General features: G+C 51.9%; 1 protein-coding gene across 1 annotated transcript in view; it reads left to right on the forward strand.

Moving 5' to 3' along the window:
- OTOF (otoferlin) overlaps window positions 1-19,868 on the forward strand; it is a 93,071-nt gene that overhangs the window by 41,691 nt on the left and 31,512 nt on the right. The window contains exons 6-8 of the mRNA XM_081797079.1: window positions 12,268-12,341; window positions 13,316-13,442; window positions 13,919-13,973. Coding sequence (XP_081653205.1) covers window positions 12,268-12,341; window positions 13,316-13,442; window positions 13,919-13,973 — 256 coding nt within the window. The remainder of the gene's footprint in view (window positions 1-12,267; window positions 12,342-13,315; window positions 13,443-13,918; window positions 13,974-19,868) is intronic.

Genomic DNA, 19,868 nt, shown 5'->3' on the forward strand with positions numbered 1-19,868 from the left:
GCCCCCTCAGTGTCTAGGACTCACACCTGCAAATGTCCTGCCACACACAGGTGTCAGGATGCTGTGTCCAGGCCTGCACATTCTGAAAGCATGATTTTTCAAAAAGCAAATGCAATTGTATTACTCTTAGGACTCGGAGAGACAGACTCTAAGTTAGTAAAATGTTGGCTATAGATTCCTAGTTCACTGGGAATAATGTGTAAAATGCAGGTAAGTCAATGGTGCATCTAAAGTTTTAGGGGAGGGACTCCCTCCCAGTGACTGCCTCCCTCCAATCTCCTGCCTTCCCTTTCCAAAAAAGTATATTCAGTCCCTGCTCTGAAAAAGCACAGATTCTAAATCAGTGCAATTGAATTGAGAATTGATGTATTTTTATGAGACATATATGCTTTTCTTCTTTGTACTTGAACTATTCTCCTCCAGCAACACACACACATACAATATACAAGCTTAAGATCCTGGGAGCTAGGTGGGGAGTAATAGTAACAAGGTCAAAGGAACCGTGCATGTGGCGAATACACCAGACCTTTGACTCCAGGCCAGCCGGGGATGGGGTAACATCACCTAGGCCAGCGGGGAGCCTGTCTTCCTTAGACTCTGGCCAGCCCGATGGAAAGGGCGTGCAGTTTGGTCTCAGGAGCCCCAGGTCTGAGTCCCGGCTCTGCCTCTTACCAGTCTTGTGACCCTTGGCCAGTCACATACCCACTTCACTGCCTCTCCTAACCTGTAAAATGGGGCCTGGGGGCAATGAGAACCACCCCCACCCTGTTGTTAGGAGAGCCAGCAGCACTGTGGAGGGGCAGGTTGTAACTGGGGTGCCGAGTGCTGCCCCATGTCAGGGCTGCTGACAAACAGGTTCTTGGCAGCTGAACAGTGCAAAGGGTCAGGATCCGGCTGGAAATGGTGACAAGAGGAGCAGGGACCCAGTGGAGAGCCAGGGGACACACACAAAGGGCACCATCTGGTCCCAATCCTCTGTCCCCACATAGGAAAGAGCTTGGCTTGGCTGGGGCTCGAAGAAAGGGCACAAGATTGAAGCTGCGTGAGGGCCAGCAAGTGCAGGGAAGGAGCACTGGCCGGGAATCAGGGAAGCTAAGTTCTGTTAAGTCCCATCCTGGCTGCCACTAACTGGCAAAGTGACTTTGAAGGAGTGACCTACCCCTCTGGGCCAGTTACAGGAATGGGTTGAACATCCTGGCTCCGCTCTAACTGTGACATCCTGAGGGACCCAGGGACACTCTGGATCTCATGGGTAGCACCCACATGAAACGGCTCTCTGGGAGCTCTTGACAGCCGAGGGCTGCCCTCTTTGGCTTCTGTAGCTCGGGGATGCTGAGGCAGTTCCTCTCTCAGTCCTAGGACAGCGGGCCAGGAGGCTGACGGAAGGGGCAGGGGTGGATGCAGAGAGCAAAATGTGGAGCTTTGGCCCCCAGATCTATAGAGGGGCGTGGCTGTGCTTTCCCACCGCTCCCCGACCTTCCTGTGGCCTATCCCAGGGCAGCAGCCAGAAGCCAGAGCAGGAAGAAGGGTTTTTTCTGGGACTGGGAATTGGGAGAGGGTGACAACCACGGTCAGAGCCCCTTGTCTTCCAGATGCCACGGCCCCATGTCGGAGGGGCTGTGTGAGCATGTGCACGGTTTCCCGGCTGCCGCTGGGGCTGCCCGCCCCGACACTAAGAGTACTTTGGGGATGGTGTCCTTGCCAGGCCTTGCCATGAAGCCAGCAGGCTACGTATGGGGAAGAGGTGAGAATGTTCGAGGAGGACGCTTTGCTAGTGAGGAGAAGGTGGAGCTGCTTTAGAGCGTTTGGGTTTATCCTACAGCTTAATTCCGGCTGCCTCCATGGGGCCTGTGAGCTCTGGGTCAAGGAGCATGGGTGCCGACAAGAACCTGATAGTGGGCCTCAAGGCTCTAGTGTTATGTCTCACTCTCGTCACCGAAGTGCCAACCAGCCAGGCCTGTCAGCTCTGGAGTGTGGGAGGAAACCACGTCTTCTGGACCAGAGAGCCCTCCAGAAAGGCTTTGGCCAACAAAGGGACAGAGGGAGGAAAGGATATATGTGCCTAGCCTCTGAGCCCCAGTGAAGTCTTCCTTCCCCATGTCTGCCCTTGCCTTCCATCCACTCCTGAAAAGGCCACCCCTTTGCAGATGAAGGTGCTCAGTCTATCACGTGCCTCTCTTGTCTCTCCTCTGGCCCATCACCAGCAACAAGGAAGCCTCGCTGCTGGCCAACAGCAGTGTCTCACCTGGTCATCTGGATCCATGGGGGTCTGGTGTGAGAATCCACTCTTCTCTGTGTGACTTGGCTCAGTAGGGTGCTTGCTGGAGGGTGGGGGGTGCTGGTGGAGTGAATGGGCAGGAAACAGCCTTTGCCCCGGACTGGCAGGGACTCATCCATGAATGACAGAGGAGGCTGATGGGGGAAGGTCCTGGGGAGCCCACACTTCTCCCTCTAGGGCCTGGGCACCCCTGGCTGGGCTCCAGCCATCTGCCCTCACCACCCCAGCAAAGGCCTCTGTAGAGGCTCCCCTTATTTAAGGGCACTCACTCCCAAGGCCTTAAGTCTCTTCCTGGAAATTTCTCCCATTTGACCTCAGGGAATGTGTGCTGGCCCTTCTGCCCGAGCATGCCCCCCCAACCCCTAACCCCTAACCCAATAGTATCAGCTTGTTAACACTTTCCTGCCACAGTTCCATTGATCCCAGGCCCTGGTCAGTCTTGTGCCCTCTGAGCCACTCTGCCTACTTCTCTAGTCTCTGCCCCAAACCAGGGGCCCCTGATTTTGGCCAGCTCTCTATAAAATACCCTGGGAGTGTTCCAGAAGGCCGTGCAATGCCATGGAGAGCACAGGGCTCAGATCCTAGCTTTGCTCTTTGGAGCCACAGTTTCTCACCTGATTCCTTCTTCCTTTCCCGAGTCTCCGTGTCACCCACCCAGCTTCCACCCTGAGCACGATGTGACCTTTGGGCCCAGGCCCTGTTATCAAGGCCCCCCCTGGCTGGCCACCCCACCCTGTACCAGGGGCCCTGCTGACAATGCTGCCGACAGCTAGGGCTTCACAGCAGCCCGGGCCCGGGGTGGGTCTCACTTGCTCACAGGGGTCCCCTCACCTCCCACAGCAGTCAGCGTTGCCGAGAAGGAATAAATCATTAACTCCATGGACACTTTGCTCTCAGGAGCACAAAATCAGGGCTCTGGGCCTTGCAAGTGAGGATACACCTGCCCCAGGCTCTGAAGGGAGAGGAGACTTTGGCCCCGAACACGTATGCGCATGCACAGTGCCCGCGTGCTTGCCCACACTCACGTGCACGTACATTCTCTCTATGTGATGCCAGGGCGCTGCGCTCACTGCTGGGTTCTGGGCTCTGCTGCAGCAGCGCCTCTAGGAGCCACAGCCCAGAAGGACAGAAAGGAGCCCCAGCTTTAATCTTGCAGCTTCTGTTGGAGCTTTCCTGCAGATTCCCTCTGTTCTGTGACTCTCTCTCCTCATTTTCTCCACCTGCCTGGCCTCCTGCCCTGCACGGCCCCACCTCCTTCCGCCCGGCACCCCTGTCTGAGAAGGTGGAGATTCCTGTTGGGCTCCTCTCTGCTCCGTCTCATCTTGGGAAAGCAAGGGGGGGACCACTTTTCTTGTTCTCCCTATGGATCATTCTTCCACTCCAGCAGAGATCCATGGAAGCTAGGTAGCCCCCCACTCCTGTAACTGGGGTCAGAGGGCAACAGGGTATCCCCATGGTGTGTGTCCTGAGGTATACATGTGGTCGGCACAGCCAGCCTCGCCCCCAGAGCGCTGCTCTACCAGTTCCCATGATCTCTTCCCTGCCTCCCTTCCCCAGGCTGAGCTCCAGAGATGCATAGAGGAGCCAGGGTTCCCTTCCATCCCTGGCCCAGGCCTGAGTGTTCGAGTGAGGCCTGGCACCATGAAGCACTTGGGTCCCAGCAAAGCCTAGAGTTCCCCAGCGGGCTGCCATATTGGATCTCCCACCCTGTGGCTGCTCTCAGTGGCACACCCAGAGCAATGGGGATGGGTGTGAGGGAGAGGTGGTGTGAAACCAAGGCCCAGAGAGAGAGGATGCTGGCTGAGGAACAGGACTTACCTGGCCAGAGCGGGACACTAAAACCACAACGTGGACTCTAGGAGGAAAGTCAGAGCAGTCCAGGGCTTCACCCCTCGCAACAAAGACAGAGGCCGCATCCCACCCCTATCGCTTGTGGCTGAGTGACTGAGGGCAGGCTGAGCACAGAACCTTGAAGCTTTATTATTGTTAGTTGTAGTCCTAATAGGGGTTGTAGGATTATTTTTTCAGATAAAGATAGTTCTTTTCCCTTCTCCATTTCCATACTCAGACTGTGGGCCTGCGTGCAGCCCCTTTGTAGGCCCAGAGGCCTGGAGCATGTGGGGAAGGGTCATGGCGGGCATGGGCCAGGCAGTGTGTGCTGAGCACAGCTGCATGCTGGGCCTTGGCCTGCTCTGTTCCTGACCGGTTCCCCCACTGGGCCAGCCTGACACCTCTCTGAGATTTCAGAGCAAAACCCAGAGGGAAAGAGAAAAAGCATCACGTTTTATTGTTCAGGTAAATAAATTCCCCCTTCCTGTTCCATCCTCGGCCAATCCTAGATGATACAGTTCCCCTTCTGGTTCCTCTATTGCAATGCTTTTCAAACTTTTCAGGGTTACAGAGTTCTTTTAAAAATAATAAACACACTTCCCTCAAAACTTGGATCTATAATTCAGAAAAAGGCAGCCCTGTTTGGATTACTGTGAGGCTGAGGCCAGTAAATCTTCCATTCAGCCCTCGTTCTCAAAAGCTCATTGGAGCAAGCCCCATGCAGCTCTCACTGGGTCCCAGTGGGGCCCATGGCCCATGCCTGACCTGCCTGCCCCCAAGACCAGCCAGGCCTGGGGCCAGCATGAGGCTGCTGAGACAATCTCTCCTTTTCTACAGCGGGGTGTTCTCTGATCAGTGGTCTCAGCCGATTTCGACAGCCAGAGACCCGGCTGATGTTGACTTTGAAAAGAATTACAGACTGACCAGCTTGCCTAATGGAAAGGATCACTGGCCAAAGCTGAACTTCAGCCATGATCTATCTAGGCCTTCGGGTTCTGAGCTATCAGGGCTCAGAAGTCCTGTCTACCTGGCAAGGCCCAGGCCAGTGCAGAACAAGGAGAGGAAAAAAATCACTAATTGTTGCCTGCTTTCTTTCCTTCATTCTTATTGCCACAGCATCAGGGAAGCATTGAGAGAACATTCCAGAAGGGTTTTCTGAAAGCCTCCCTAAAGAGGGAGAAGAGCACCGTTCTTACCCTGCCCTGCGCCCCAGAGTGCTAGCTCTCTACTACCACGTGCCCAGAATCTCCCCGGCCCACCTTTCCTCTTGGAGGCCCTCAGAGCCTGGGAGCTGGCCACTCCGTTGGAGGAGATCAGGGGAGGAGATGGGGAGGAGCAGGGTGGCCCAGGCCTGGAGGGTGGCCAGGTTCATCTAACCTTGCTTTCCCTGAGGCATCTGAGACCCACATTAGAAATCACCAAACCCTTGCCTGGGAATGGAAGAGAGCAGCCAATACCCTGAGGCCTCCTCCCTCATCAAGGCTCCACGTTCTCCTGGGCTTAAGGTTGGGAGAGTGGCCACCCAGCCCCACTCCTGTGACCAGGGCAGAGCCTGGGACCATCCGCTCCTTGCCCAGCAGGCTTAGGCTGAAGTGAGAAGCTGTGGGGTGAGGTGTCCCTGGGACAAGGAGCCCCCTGGGGAGTGGGGGGTCCGCAGGGCCAGGGTCTAAGTCTGCAAGTGTCTCTGGTCCACACCCTCTCACTCACATCCCCTTGTCTCCTCATTTCTTCCCCCTACTCAGCAAAGGCAGAGAGAAGACCAAGGGAGGCAGAGATGGCGAGCACAAGTAGGTGTCCCAGGCCAGGGCGGAGCCCATGGGGCCCAAAGGCTCCTCACCACAGGGTGTGGATGTCGGGATGGCCCGTCTCAGTGGGCTTGGGTGTGGACTGTCCTGGTGGAGCCAGCACCGGGGGATGGCAGGGCGAGGGAGGTCTGTCCATCTGGCCATAGGGGGTGAGGGTTAGGGAGGGAGGGGGCGGGGGTGGGGGGCAGGCAGGTATCTGGGCCTGCTGGTTTCCACTCCCTCCTGCCTCCTTTCAATGTCTTGACTCTTCCTCTACTTCCCTGTTCAGCTCTACACCCACGTACCAGGCCCTTAGGCTTCCCTGTGAGGGAGGGAGAGTGTGACTGAAGGCATAGGAGTGGGGAAGGCCCAAGAAGCCAATGGCCCCCTAAGAGTCAAGGCAGGGCTGGGAAGGTGGACATGCAGGCCTGGAGGCCCAAGGAGGACAGACTCCGGGCCTGGAGTGGCCACAGGGGTGGCTGGGACATGAAGCCCCTGAAAGCTAAGGGGAGATGAGCAGATGAGCACTCTCTGGTTGTCTGCACAATCTCCATCCCCCAAAAGGCTTCCTGTGGGAGGGAGAGATCAGGGGCTATCTGGGAGAGGGCAGAGGTGGGGAACCCAGGTGAGAGGGGCCAGCCACAGGGGCTTGGAAAGGCTCAAGGCCCGGGGCTGATATGAGTAGGTCTCCCAGGGTCCCTCAAAAGCACATGCTGTCCCAAGAACACTCCAGCATCCTGGGGAATTCACAGGAGCAGTAGTAGTCAGGGCTGACCAGCTGGAGGGGGCCTCTGGGCCACAGCCCCTTCCTAGAGATGACAAATCTGAGTCCCAGAGAGGGGAAGTAACTTGCCCCAGAATAGGAGCAGAGCTAGGATGACAACACAGGGAATTTAGCTTCTGACCCAGAGTTAACAATAGACCCAGGGAGTTTAGAGCGCTTGACTGTACTCTAAATTTAATTTAATTCTCCAAATACACTGATGCAAGCTGAAAAGCCAATCATGTGGTCTTTATTTTCCAGATAGGGAAACTGAGCTTCAGAGATGTTAAGAGATTTACCCCAGAATGTGATGCCAATAAGCTAAAAACTAGTTGACATGAGAACATCATGGAGACACCAGGACTGTGGCTTTAGGGGTCTGGGGTGGTCAGCACGGGTATGGGGTATGGGCCTGAGACCTCTGCTTGCGTTAAGATCCCGGGGGACTCATCGTCATCCAGTGCTTTAACAAAAGCTTATTGAGTTCCAACTCCCACTTGTTACACACGAGCAAAAGCACTACAAGGCGATGGCACCGCGTGGGGAAAGTTCAGGCCCAGGCACCTGTAGGGTGGAGGAATGTGCCATGCTCTGAGCAAGGGAAGGAGCCGAAGGCAGGTCTCACACCAGGCTTGGAGAGGGAGCCAGAGAGCTGAATCTGGGGGCCGGGGTGGGGGTGCGGTGAGAGATGATGCAGACACTGAGCTGGGAGTCCCTCGTAGAGAGAGGTTTCGAGGGGTCAGGCCCGTATGGACCCTTAGATGTAAAAGGCCTCCGTAGAAGGTGTGAACAGCCTGTCCCTCCCCCGGGCTCTGTCTGCGAGGGGCGATGCTTGAGGGCCCTGCCTGGTTTCCAGCTCCTCAGTCTGTCCCAAGCCAGACCCCTAGCGACGCAGACTGGCCGCAGCTGAGGCGCCTCGCAGCGCAGGCACATTGTAGCCCCGCTGTAAACGCTGGGTCCCTAGCGCTACCTGATCCGAAGCTCTTGTCACCTCTAGTCAACACAGGGGATAAAGTCAAACAGCAATTTTTATTCGTATTTTAACGTGTAGGGCAGGAGGAGGATTGAAAGGGGAGGGAAATGAGATTGCTAAAAAGAGATTATAAACCAGTTGAAACTCTTTCGCCTGGGGAAGAACAATTATAAAAACCGTTTTAAATCCCTGAAAGGTTATTGTGTGGCAAAGCTGGCTAGTTTGGAGCTCCCTTGAGGAGAAATAAGTGGAAGTATGTACCAGTTGCAGTAGGAAAAACTGAAGGATCCAGCCATGAGAGGACTCGTGCTCCCCGTGAGTCCGTGAGATGTGGGGAGAGCTTGATTTGGGGTGGTGGGAATCCATTGCCTCGAGGCTGTTTGCTTGAGTCTTGCACGGGGTTGGCCACCGGGGAGAGCTGAGGAGCCAGCTCCCGGGTGAACTGTGGGCCTCAGTACACAAGGGCCTCCCAAGCCTCCTGCTTCCCCCGGGGCGCACGGGCAAACACGTCAATTTGGAGACAGGTTCTTGTATGAAGGCTCAACCTATCCTGCCCAGATGTGGGAAGCTCTTTGAAACTAACTGAAATTCAACACACTGTGAAAAACAACTCTACAGCCTGCAATTATGAAATTAGCTGCACTTGGGACAAAGGGATTAAAAGAAATAAAACCCACCAAGAGGCACTTGGAGCACATGTCCCCAAGTTTGGAAAATGTGGCTGTTTCAACAATGCGGAGAGCCAGAGACCTGTTCCTGTCAGGCAGGAGTTCCCCCTGATTACCTGAGGCCTGAGCTGGTGAGCCTGGAGTGTGAGGACTGAAGGTGGTCTCAGGGCAGAGCCGTGGGCAGCCAGGCCTGGAGTCCATGGTCAGGCAGAGCAGCGCCTAAGGCACAGCCTCCAGAAGAATACACAGACCTGAACTCACAACATTTATTTTGGCCTGTGTTCCCAAGGGGCCCTGAGTGCATCCCCCAACCACGACATCCTTCTAGATCTGAGCCGTGGAACCAGCAAAGAAATCATCAGGTCCAGAAATTTAAAAAAAGAGTTTACAAATGAGTGAACTAATGTTAAAATCTTTTCCCTAGAGGGAAAGAGTGGTCTACATTGTTAGGTGCATATCATTCTGCCTGCAGTGAATCCAGCAACGGGGAAGCCCAAATGTGACCCTGAATCCTCAGAGGGCCCCGCAGTGGCCCACCTCCCCTGGCTCCAGCTTCTGTTTTCCTGCAGCCGTGAATGAGGAGCCACTTGGTTGCAAAGTAGTTTTTCACTGAGTTGATGATTGGATTGTTTTCTTCGTCTCTTAATAAAATGCAGCATTTTATGTAAAAACGAAAACAAAAATTCAGTACACCAGCGCACCAGTCACCTAGTCAACAAATTCCACATTTTGGAAATCTTAGTCTTTAACACAAGTGGATAATCTTCAACAATCCCTGCCTAAGTTAACATTTATTCCAAAAATCACCTTTCCCCTTTGCCAAGGGGAGCAGGCATGGTCTTTCTGGAAAGCGGTGCAGTAACAGGCAGAAGAGGCTGCTTCTCTAGTGAACTTCTGCTGTGTCATCGATCAGAAAGCTCCAAAGGGCAGTGCGAGCTGGTGACATCACGCTCTGCTGCAGGCTGTCCAGATGAATTGAGGAGCAGGTCTAGGAGAAACAAACAGATGGAAAGCCCACAGTAAGAATTTTGAAAATTACATTTACCCTACACATTCTGCATTTTTCATTAAGGGAGAAATCATGATTTTGAGATATTTCCAGGCACATAGGAGTACCACCGGTGAACCTGTCCACCTGAGATGCTTAAAATTATGCAGGGTCTGGGAAGAGGGGTTTCTCCTTTGATTGGCTTCAGGGTACAGTAGAGAATAGTAGGAGAGCATAGGGTTTTGGGTTTTTTTATGTCTCAATCTTTGCTTCCAAATATATTTGTTTTAAGAAAGAAAGTGACTTTCAAACTCAAGGGCCATAACTGCCCAAGGGAAGCCCCAGGCCCTTTTCTACTTGGGTGGGTCCTCAGGACCAGTATCAGAAAGCCACAATTCCCTGCTACTGGAACCCCCCCAGGCCTCAGGCAGCAGATACAGACCCTGTCCCAGGATGCCAAGCAGCTGGCTTCTCCAGGCAGGACCTGCTTCTGACCCAACACAATGCTTTGAGCTACCATCTCAGAGCACTTTCCCAGGAGCTTTAGGGCAAGGGGAACAGGATGGGGGGTTGGTGCAGCCCAGAGAGTTGGGGGCTGAGGAGCAGGCTACGCGTGATGGCATTGTGTAGGTCCCACACAGCTTGGGCCTGGGGACTGTAAGAATGGCATGACCCAGAAATGGCCAAGAAGCGATTGTACAAAGCCAGCCGTCCAGGAGACTCCTGGGTAATCCAGGCGACTGGCAGTCAGAGCAGAAAAGCTGGGCAGAATGGAGTCCCAAACACTGAGACAGGAAGCAGAGTGAGGACCCACACTAGGCACGCATCCTGTTGCAGGAGTCAGATGTAGCCAGTATCCCCACCCTTAAGGCCACCAGGCCAGTGTGAGCCAGGCAGTTTGGTCCATTCTCACGGCCACTCACTTGTTCCTGATGAGGTCCCTGACCTGTTCCATGTTTTGTCACCAGCCATTAACCTTCATGGCAGTCTCTTCCAAAATGCGTTGAGGTTGAGATTATTTGTGAACAAGCCCCTTCTTTGTAAGTAAACCTGGGTAGTCTGTGGGACTCTTCATAGATGGCATCCCCATCTGTGGGTTGTGCTGGTCCATGGCCCACACCTACACCTACAAGTGCAGGCCCTGGAGACTCTTCACTGAAGTTCCAAATGGTCAGGATGGGATGTCCAGCGACAGGGAAGTGCAATCCTATCGTGGGCCGAGGGTGCAGGAGTTGCTGGCCTTGGAGGCGGGGGCTCTGCCCTTCAACCCCAGCGCTCGGAGCCTCTGAGTCTTTCCTTGGGCTGAATGAGGAAAAGTGTATGTCCCTCCCAGGATTGCTATGAAGATGAAATGAGCAAACATCTAAAAGCCTTTGGCTCACAGTAGGTGTTCAAGAAAAATTATATAATTAATCTCTTGTTGGCACATAGGTATATACCTCCCCTTATTAGAAGGGGAGAAATTTCCTTTCCCTCTCCTCCATTGTGACGTTCCAGACAACATGATGCTGGCTAGTGTGGACCAGTGTTACCCCAGCCTTCCTTCACCCACCTCGTGACTTTTTAGGAAACCATAGATACACTGCTATTTTCTAAGCTGTGCGCTGGTGCACACGGAAGGGTTCTTGGTCACTCTCTCACTGGGATGCAGACTCATAACCCTCCATGTCTTGCCTGTGAGTAAAGAAAGCAAAGAAGAGTAAAGAAAGGCCTGGGGTTAGGGTCGGGCCAGATTTGGGGGAATAAGATTAGCCCCCAACATGGAGTAGAGGGGCTTGAGGTTTTTAGGCCATCCCTACAAGGACAGAAAGGTTTTGCCCAACCTCACATTACCCGGCATAAAGAGCAGGGGGTCTTGGGAACCATAGTCAAGGCTCCACAGGGAGATGTGTGACCCAAAGGTGGGTGGGCTCTGCTGTAGGTGAGCTCAGAGTTGGAGCCTCCATCTCGCCCCACCTGGGCCTACAGGATGACAGAGCTACACCCAGGAGGAGGGAGAATGGGAAGAGGAGGGAGTCAGGTATCCAGCTCTTGCAATATTGATGGGGTAATGGAATATTGCACTTTACCCCCCACTGATCCTACTCCGGGTCCCTGCTGGCACCAGGGACCTCAGGCTCGGCTGCAGGGACATCACTGAAGGGACACTGACGGCCCTTGCCCCCTTCCCTCAGGCCCCCTGACTGCAAGGCCCTTCACCTGGGGGCACAAGGCCACTCCAAGCCAGAGAAAGAGGTAGGAACTATGGAGTCTGCATACATTCCCGGGGGTTGGTTGAAAGGAGGGATTCCACAGTGAGTGGGGACAGGCAGAAGGGGTGTAAGCCAGCACCAAAGACAGATGGGAAAGGGCCCATCTCCTCCTCCTCACTGGGGACCAAGGAGAATCCGAGGGCATGGAGAGGTTGGGAAAGACAAGGCAAGCTTTGATCACCAGCACCGTTTGAGAACTGAGCTGCTAGTTTCAACCACATCCCCCGCCTCCTCCTTGTCCTCTGCCCTCTGATCCTGTTCCTGTCCATCTGTCCTGATGCTCGGTCTCCGGTCATCTGGCTTTCTTTCCAACCAGCTGAGGTGGGGTGCTCAGATAGGGAGGAGATGCTCGGAGGCATGATGGAGCTCAGAGCTCTAAGACCGGACTGAGGGAGAGGAGATCAGCGCAGGCCCCAGGAGGGCTCCAGTTAAAATCGTGCTTTCCAGCTGAAGGTCACCTTCTCTGATCGCTGGGTCCTGGCTTGCTCCTCGAGTGGTGCGAAGGCACGGGGAAGGAGGAAGTGGTGGGGTCTCCTCTGCCCTAATTCCCCCTCCTGGCTCCCGCTTTAGAAAGTCTGGCCCCCAACATATCTCAGGACCAGCACGTGAGGGGCTGGAGTATGCAGCTCCTTTCTCTTACGTGTTCTTTCTCGGGTTTTGCTCTCCTGTGTTTGTGTGTCTTCCTCCTGGCGTCCATCTCCCTCCACCTCGTTCGGGTGCCCACCTCACAGAGCCGGGAGGAGTGTGTTCTCGGCCATGAAGCTCGGCAAGAACCGGCCCCACAAGGAGGAACCCCAAAGACATGGTACGGACGCGCGCCCCAGCCCAGCCAAGTCCGAGGCCATCTCTCCGCACCTGACAGAGACCAAACCCCTTCCCTCCGTGGGCAGCGCCCCAAAAGGCTCTCCTGTGATTGGCCGGCGAAGCCTCCTAGGCGGGCCCTTAGCCTCCCATTGGCTGCCGGCGGAGCCGGGTCCTGAAGGTGGTCTTCGGGAAGGGGGCGCTCCTAGCACTAAGGGTGGGAAGAGCATCTCCTCTGGTCTAGAACTGAGCAGAACCCTCTGTCGGATGGGCCTGTTTATAAAAGGCTCCACCAGCCCTCTCTGCTCCCCCCTTTTTTCCTGCACACAGAAGCCTAGAGATTGTTCATTAGAGAAGGGAGTAACAAAAAAACGAAAGTGGTTGGACCAGTTCCCTATTTCTGGGGGGAAAACCAGCGCGTCCTGAGAATGCTTGCTCAGTGGCAGGACTTAAAGTCCTGCCTTTCCCCAAGCCTTCTTACCAGGCTGCAGGGAAGGCTCCGGGGAGGAGAGGCAGGCTGGGGCCTGGGAGCTGACAGAGCAGCAGGGCAGCAGAGAAAGATCACTCTGGGGGCGCCTGGGTGGCACAGTTGGTTAAGCGTCCAACTCTTGGCTTTCAGCTCAGGTCATGATCTCAGGGTCCTGGGATCCAGCCCCACATGGGGCTCCACACTCTGCGCAGTCTACTTGAAATTCTCAATCTCTCTCTGCCCCTCCTGCTTGATCTCTCTCTCTCTCTCTCTCAAATTAATCAGTCTTTTAAAAAATTAAAATTAAAAAACAAGACCAGATACAATATCAATTAAAATCAAAGATCAAGATTAATAGGAAACACTGCAGGTATACGGGCCATAACATTCTAAGCAGATGCTACCAAGTAAACCCAGAAATTGGCTGTTAGCTTCCTGGATGCTGAAGCAAAAGGGGAGACAGTCTGTATCCCACCATCTAGTCCACCTAACTGGCCTTTCTTCGGCAGATGAACCGGCAGTACTGGAGATGGAGGACCTTGACCGGTTGGCCATTCGGCTGGGGGATGGGCTGGACCCCGACTCCATGTCTCTAGCCTCTGTCACAGCTCTCACCACCAATGTCTCCAACAAGCGGTGAATATGCGGGAGTCACAAAGCCCAAACTGCCTCTGCCCCATCAGGCAGGACCCCGCTGTGTGTGGAATTGGGGTGGGGAAGAATCAGGGTCCCCCACCAGCTTCTTCCTAACCCTGCCCCTTTCTCCTTTTCCTGGTTGTCTCCCACGCCTCGGTCCCTACAAAGTCAGGAGCCTATTCCCAGGTCACTGAACACCTCCAGGCCAAAGGAAATCACAGAGCTGCCCAGCCCACATCTGAACCTGTTGACCTACTATCTATCTCTCTTGTCACTTATGTCATTAGCTAGTCCTCTCTCTTGGGGCCTCAGAACAACTAATCCCCACCCCCATTCTGTTTGACAGTCCTGGAGTGTTTGAAGCCCATGATTCTGTCCTTCTGCTGTTTGCCAGGGTCCAACCACTGCCAGTGCCCACCTCCTCCCCTGCAAGCAGTCCCCTTACACCAGGCCTGACTGTACATTCTCCTTCTCAGGTCCAAGCCAGACATTAAGATGGAGCCATGTGCCGGGCGACCCATGGATTTCCAGGTAGGTGGGGCAACTCAAGGCTGCATACCTTGCAGACTCTACTCAAGTGGGGAGTTCTGACCAGATGTGCTTTGTAGACTCTGTGGTTGCATGGATCTGAGGGTCATAGAGAACCACAAGCTGAATGTAAATTCCTAAAGTAAGCGTGTTTCTGGGAGGCACTTGTAAAAGTGTCATAACTAAAGAGGCACAGGCCTAAAGAGGAACTTGAGAACTCTGCTCATGCTGGTTATAGCCCTCCCAGGATTTTGTTCGTGTCCAGCACTGGACTTCATAAAGTTAGAGGGACCTGGAAAAACCATAAAAAGACCAAGAAGCACCACTATATATATTCCAACAATTAAAATAAGAGCTTCTGAAGAAAGATTTTTTTGGTGTGCTTTTTAAATATTGTTTTCTATTATTTTAATGCCAGAAGTAATGTCAATCTTGGTTATCCATAGATGGTGAGAATGTGGGCGGGTTTTTTTTCTTTTTCTTTTTCTCTGTGTTTTCTGAAATTAACAGTTAATTTTTCTGTTTGTGTGTTTCTAAAACTGGAGACAAAATGGCTGAGATAGGGAGAGATTTGAAGCCATTGAATTGTAAATGTGGCCACAGTGCTTGCAGGATGGGTCATGAGCATGGCTGGTAGCTGCTCAGAGAGGGCCACACAGGACAACTGAATCCCAGTGCAGCCCTCCAAGCCTGGGGACCTGGTCCTGAGCTTTGCAGGGCCACACACCCAATTTTGTCTCTTCTGGCAGAGTTGATCAGAGCCTGAGAGACTGAGTTACACTAACACAGCCCACAACCGACTAATGTACAAGCCAGAAACACCTAGTACTTGTTTATAATCTGGAAGCAAGAGGGCCCATGGACCACCCATTGCTCTAGACCTTCCCTTAGAGTCTAACAAGACCCGGCTTTAGGTCAGAAGACTGTGGGCATTCCTAGGACTGAGTGAGTATGCTCACTGGTCAGAGGAAACAGAGCCTTCAAGAGACCCCACCTGGCTGCCACTGTATCAGAACCGGGGCCCAGAATCAGAATGCGCCTCCTCTCCCAGGTTAGAGCTATATCTTTTTTTTTTTTTTAAGATTTTATTTATTTATTTGCAAGACAGAGAGCGTGCACAAGAGCATGAGAAGGGGGAGGGGCAGAGGGAGAAGCAAGCTTCCCGCTGAGCAGGGAGCCCAGTGCAGGACTCTATCCAGGACCCTGGGATCATGATCTGAGCCGAAGGCAGACGCTTAACCCACTTAGCCACCCAGACACCCATAGAGCTGTGTCTTCGAAAGTCATTTCCCAGATGCTGTGCGTACCACCCCATCGTTAAGGACAGCCCCACCGCACCTCCCTCAGGTGATGGTATCAAGGACTAGGAAGCCCCTTTCTTTGTATCAGTACATCTGGTCATGTTTTCTCAAGGACATTCCTTTTCTCCTTAATCCTTGCTTCAGTTTGTTTTCATCCAGTTGGCAACCGTCTTTCCAGGTGCTCGAAAATTCGCCCCAGGCAGTGGTTTTAGCCAGCCTCAAGCCCTTGGGCTCCTGGGAGGTCTGGGAGTGTCGCTCCCTCCCGTCTCTGCCACCACCCAAACACAGACTATCTTAAGACTTCCGAAGGCTTTTCTAGGGCACTGGGCTCAGGGCTTTGCTCCCCTGTTTTCTGAGCATAGGAAAATTCCAAAGAACAAAAACCTCTTTGTCTTTGTGTTTTCAGATACTGTTCCCCCTGTACTGTCACCAGCCTGCCACATAAGGGCACATAGAAAATGGAGTAATTGTTGTTCCTGTTAACATAACTTATTTTCTTGAAGGTTACTATGAGCCAAGCACTATGCTGCGAGCTGTATGTGTGTTTTCCATTTAAGTTAATGTAATTCTTACAACCATCCAAATATAGGTATTACTACATTTCATAGGTGAGAAACTGAGGCACAAGGAGGGTAAGGAGCTTACCCCAGGTCACACAGTTATTCAAAGGTAGAGCCAAGGGTGCCTGGATGGCTCAGTTGGTTAAGCAAATGCCTTCGGCTCAGGTCATGATCCTGGAGTCCTGGGATCCAGTCCTGCATCAGGCTCCCTGCTCAGCAGGGAGTCTGCTTCTCCCTCTGACCCTCTCCCCTCTCATTCTCTCTCTCAATTAAAAAAAAATCAAACCTTAAAAAAAAAAAAAAGGGGGGCACCTCGGTGGCTCAGATGGTTAAGCGTCTGCCTTCGGCTCAGGTCATGATCCCAGGGTCCTGGGATCGAGCCCCACATCAGGCTCCCTGCTCGGCGGGAAGCCTACTTCTCCCTCTCCTTCTACTGCTCCCCCTGCTTGTGCTCTCTCGCTCTGTCAAATAAATAAAATCTTAAAAAAAAAAAAAAAAGGTAGAGCCAGAGTTCAAATCCAAGGGTGTCCAACTGAAGCAGTCAGAGTGACTAATTTCTCTCTAATTGAGCCTTTTGGACAGTCACCCCCTCTGGTCCCCATTCATCTTTAGCTTACTACTACTGCTTGTTTTCAAAACTCTTTCCAACTGCTTCCTGACAGAGACTTTTATTAAGTGGACCACACTTTCTCCCTCCAAAGACTTTCCAGACATTCTGCGATTGAACAGACAGTTGTTGTATTTAACCTGGTAACACAGTATTGTCCAACAAGTTCATTCCCATCTCAACTACAAATATGAACACAGTTTGAGAGAGAGCCCTGAGGATGCCAGAGTGGATTTATTCTTGCTTCCAATAAATACAATGTACAAGGCAAGAAAACTTACCAAAGCAACGTCAGTCTGTGGAGAACTTGTATTCGCCCAGTTAGAAAGACCTCAGAAAGCGCACCCAGCTGGTCGGAGGAGAGGGCCTTAGCTGAACTCAGATGCGGGAAGGACCCTGAGGGCTCAGAACAGTGAAAAGGCCATGGCGTGCCCATCCCCTTTGCTTCTTCTGGTTAGAATGTATGTCATGTGTAAACCCTTTCCTGATTATTGGCATCTCGAAGGCGAGAGCTGCAGTGTCATCCCAGTGAATATGCAGCTTCCCCATCGGAGTGAGCAAAGCTCAGCACTTGGCAGAGATGTTCTTGGTGGGTCATGGAGTCCTGAGTGTGTTCCCGGCCCTCTCTTCCGGGCACCAAGACCTAATACATTTTCACCTCCATGTCATCTCCCTGAACAGTGACCCTAGACCCCAGCCCCGAAGGCAATATTGCACCCATTTCCTAGCTGGTCTCTGTACCACCACTGGCGTGATCTTCTCAAAATGCGTATCTGGTCATGTCACCTCGGCCACCTGGAGGGGAGAAAAGGTAAAGGGTGTTTCAGAAGGGCAGCACTGACAGGCCTGCCCCCTGCCATCTCCAGCTCCCCACCACTGTTCCTGCAGCACAGTCAGATCCCATGGAAGCAAGTCACAGAGTGCCATGATTCTTGACTTCTCCCAGGGCAGAGGTATAGGTTTACATTCAGCCTTGTTCCTTGCAATGGCTTTCATGAAGTCACCTAGGGATTAGGTCCCTTATCTTGGGAGAGGAGGGCTGAATAGGTGATTACAAAAAGAGCCTCCCTGGTCAGCTGGTTGGTCCGTCCCTTTGTGGGTCTATTTGCCTCCCCATCTTCCACCGTGGAAAAATCGAGTTCTCTGCTGATGACTGGAGAATGGAAGGAAAAGATGGCCAATCCCTTCCCTCAGAACTTGTTTTATTTTATTTCTACTTTTTTTAAAGATTTATTTATTTATTTGAGAGTGGGGAGGGGCAGAGGAAGAGAGAATCTCAAGCCAACTTCCCACTGAGTGGGAGCCAGATGTGGGGCTCGATCCCATGACCCTGAGGTCATGACCAAAATCAAGAGTTGGACGCTCAACCGACTGAGCCACCCAGGCACCCCTCAAAATTTGTTTTAAATTTCAAGTCCAAGTGATACCTTTCCCCTCCATATAGCCCCAGGTGGGGGTGGGGAACCAGCAGGAATGACGTTCTCCTTCCCCACCAACACCATGCACAGACCTCAGTGGTGTACTTTCAGGGTTCCCCTCAGGGGGCACCCGTCAGCCAGCAAAGAGCACCTTCTGGAGCCTCTCTCTCCCCACTCACCAGCCTCTGCTCCTTTCAACCCTCTGCCCTCCTCCTCTCCCCACTCTTTGGGTCCTGAAAAGGAATAGGGGGCAGAAACGCTAGCATCATTTGCTGGGCCTCTGGATAAAAAACATAAAAACTAACCAACTGCTCACATTTGGAAGGTTAATATCATGATGGCATATCTTATTACCTTAATAAGTCAAAACTGTGTCTGTCTACTTCCCAGTCTTGAGTTACAGTCTTTCTTTCTTTCTTTCTTTCTTTCTTTCTTTCTTTCTTTCTTTCTTTCTTTCTTTCTTTCTTTCTTTTCTTTCTTTCTTTCTTTCTTTAATGGAGGGGAGAGGATGGGTTAGTTGTGGGAAAATATGAGATTTTTTTATGTTTTTGGCATAAAAAGGTTCATAGAGGTTAAAACTCTATGAACTACTGTGCAAGAGTATTCTGGAAGGACTTCTAGTGGCTGCTTACTCTCTTCACAGTCAACTTCTCAGAACTAAGTTAATTAGCTCTATTTCCTTTTTAGCTCCCTAAAGAAATGGTGATCATTAAACTTCTTCAGAGCTCTGGATTCTGAGCTTCATTCCCTTTGGCATTTCAAGTTCCAAATAGAAATGCTTGCTTTCGTGGTTCAAGTGTTGCTTCAATTAGTAAATGTTCAGTTTCCAGTTCTGTATACTTTCTTGGCAATGTTCTCATTGGCATTGAAGTTTCTATTTTTCTTAACATCATTAGTTTTGATGTGCGGATTTTTCTTGGCCTTCAGAATATTTATAAGACTTTGATGGACATAGTGGGTGATAATTTCCATGGTTATTCTTTTTTTATGAAAAGGGAAAATAATTTTCTGGAGTAAAATCATATTTAGAAGTTGCATCAAAGCACAGCGATGAAAATACCAAGTCTCCAAGATGAGAAGTATAAAAGCAACCCCCACAGTTTCATTAGAAGGATGAGCTGAGGTAAATGCTAACAGTAACTTAGCACAGGTTATTTTGTTAAAATGCAAGTGCAAGAGAGTCAGATGGAACAATCGTAAGCATCTACAGGACCCTACCCTCTTGGCAGACTTTGAGAAGCCATTTATAACAATAGCTCACATTTTCTAGAACTTTCTACTGTTTATGAAGCACTTTGACACACATTATCTCATTTAAAGCTCACACAACCTATGGATAGCTGGTGTTTCTACATTTAGCTCAGTGAGCCTACGTGGTGGCCTACTCTCATACCTGGTCATGTATAAGGTCTGGGGCTCAATGCCAGTCCAGCAACCTCAAATTTATGCCTCTTTCTGTTTTGTCATGGGCACCCCAATGGGGACCAACACCTCTAATCCAAAACAAGAACTGATTGCTTAAAATGAAGGTTCAGGAGGGACACCTGGGTGGTGCAGTCGGCTAAGCATCTGACTCTTGGTTTGGGCTTTGGTCGTGATCTCAGGGTCATGAGATAGAGCCTGGTGTCATGGGGTTCCGTGCTCAGTGGGGGGTCTACTTGGAACTCTGTCTCCCTCTCTCTGCCCCTCCCCACATCTCTCTCTCTCTCTCAAATAAATAAATAAATCTTTAAAAGGAAGGTTCAGAAAAGGTATGCACACATACCACCCCTCCCTGCCCCGTATATATATACACAAACATTTGTTGAATGAATGAACAACTGGAAAAGGGCTTCCCAGCATAGAAGATTCCATGGAGCTGGACGCCACTTGAAAAGACACAGTGCACACAAAACACATAGCATCAAGCCAGCAAAGGTGGCCCAGGCTCCCAAACAAAGAAATTAAACAAAAGGGGGAAACCAGGAAGGTGGAAAGGGGGCCAAATTCCAGAAACAGAACTCTCAGAGGCC

The sequence above is a fragment of the Leptonychotes weddellii genome, chromosome 10 (assembly GCF_054177405.1).
Source record: "Leptonychotes weddellii isolate Sample4059 chromosome 10, ASM5417740v2, whole genome shotgun sequence".
NCBI classification, from domain to species: Eukaryota; Metazoa; Chordata; class Mammalia; order Carnivora; family Phocidae; genus Leptonychotes; species Leptonychotes weddellii.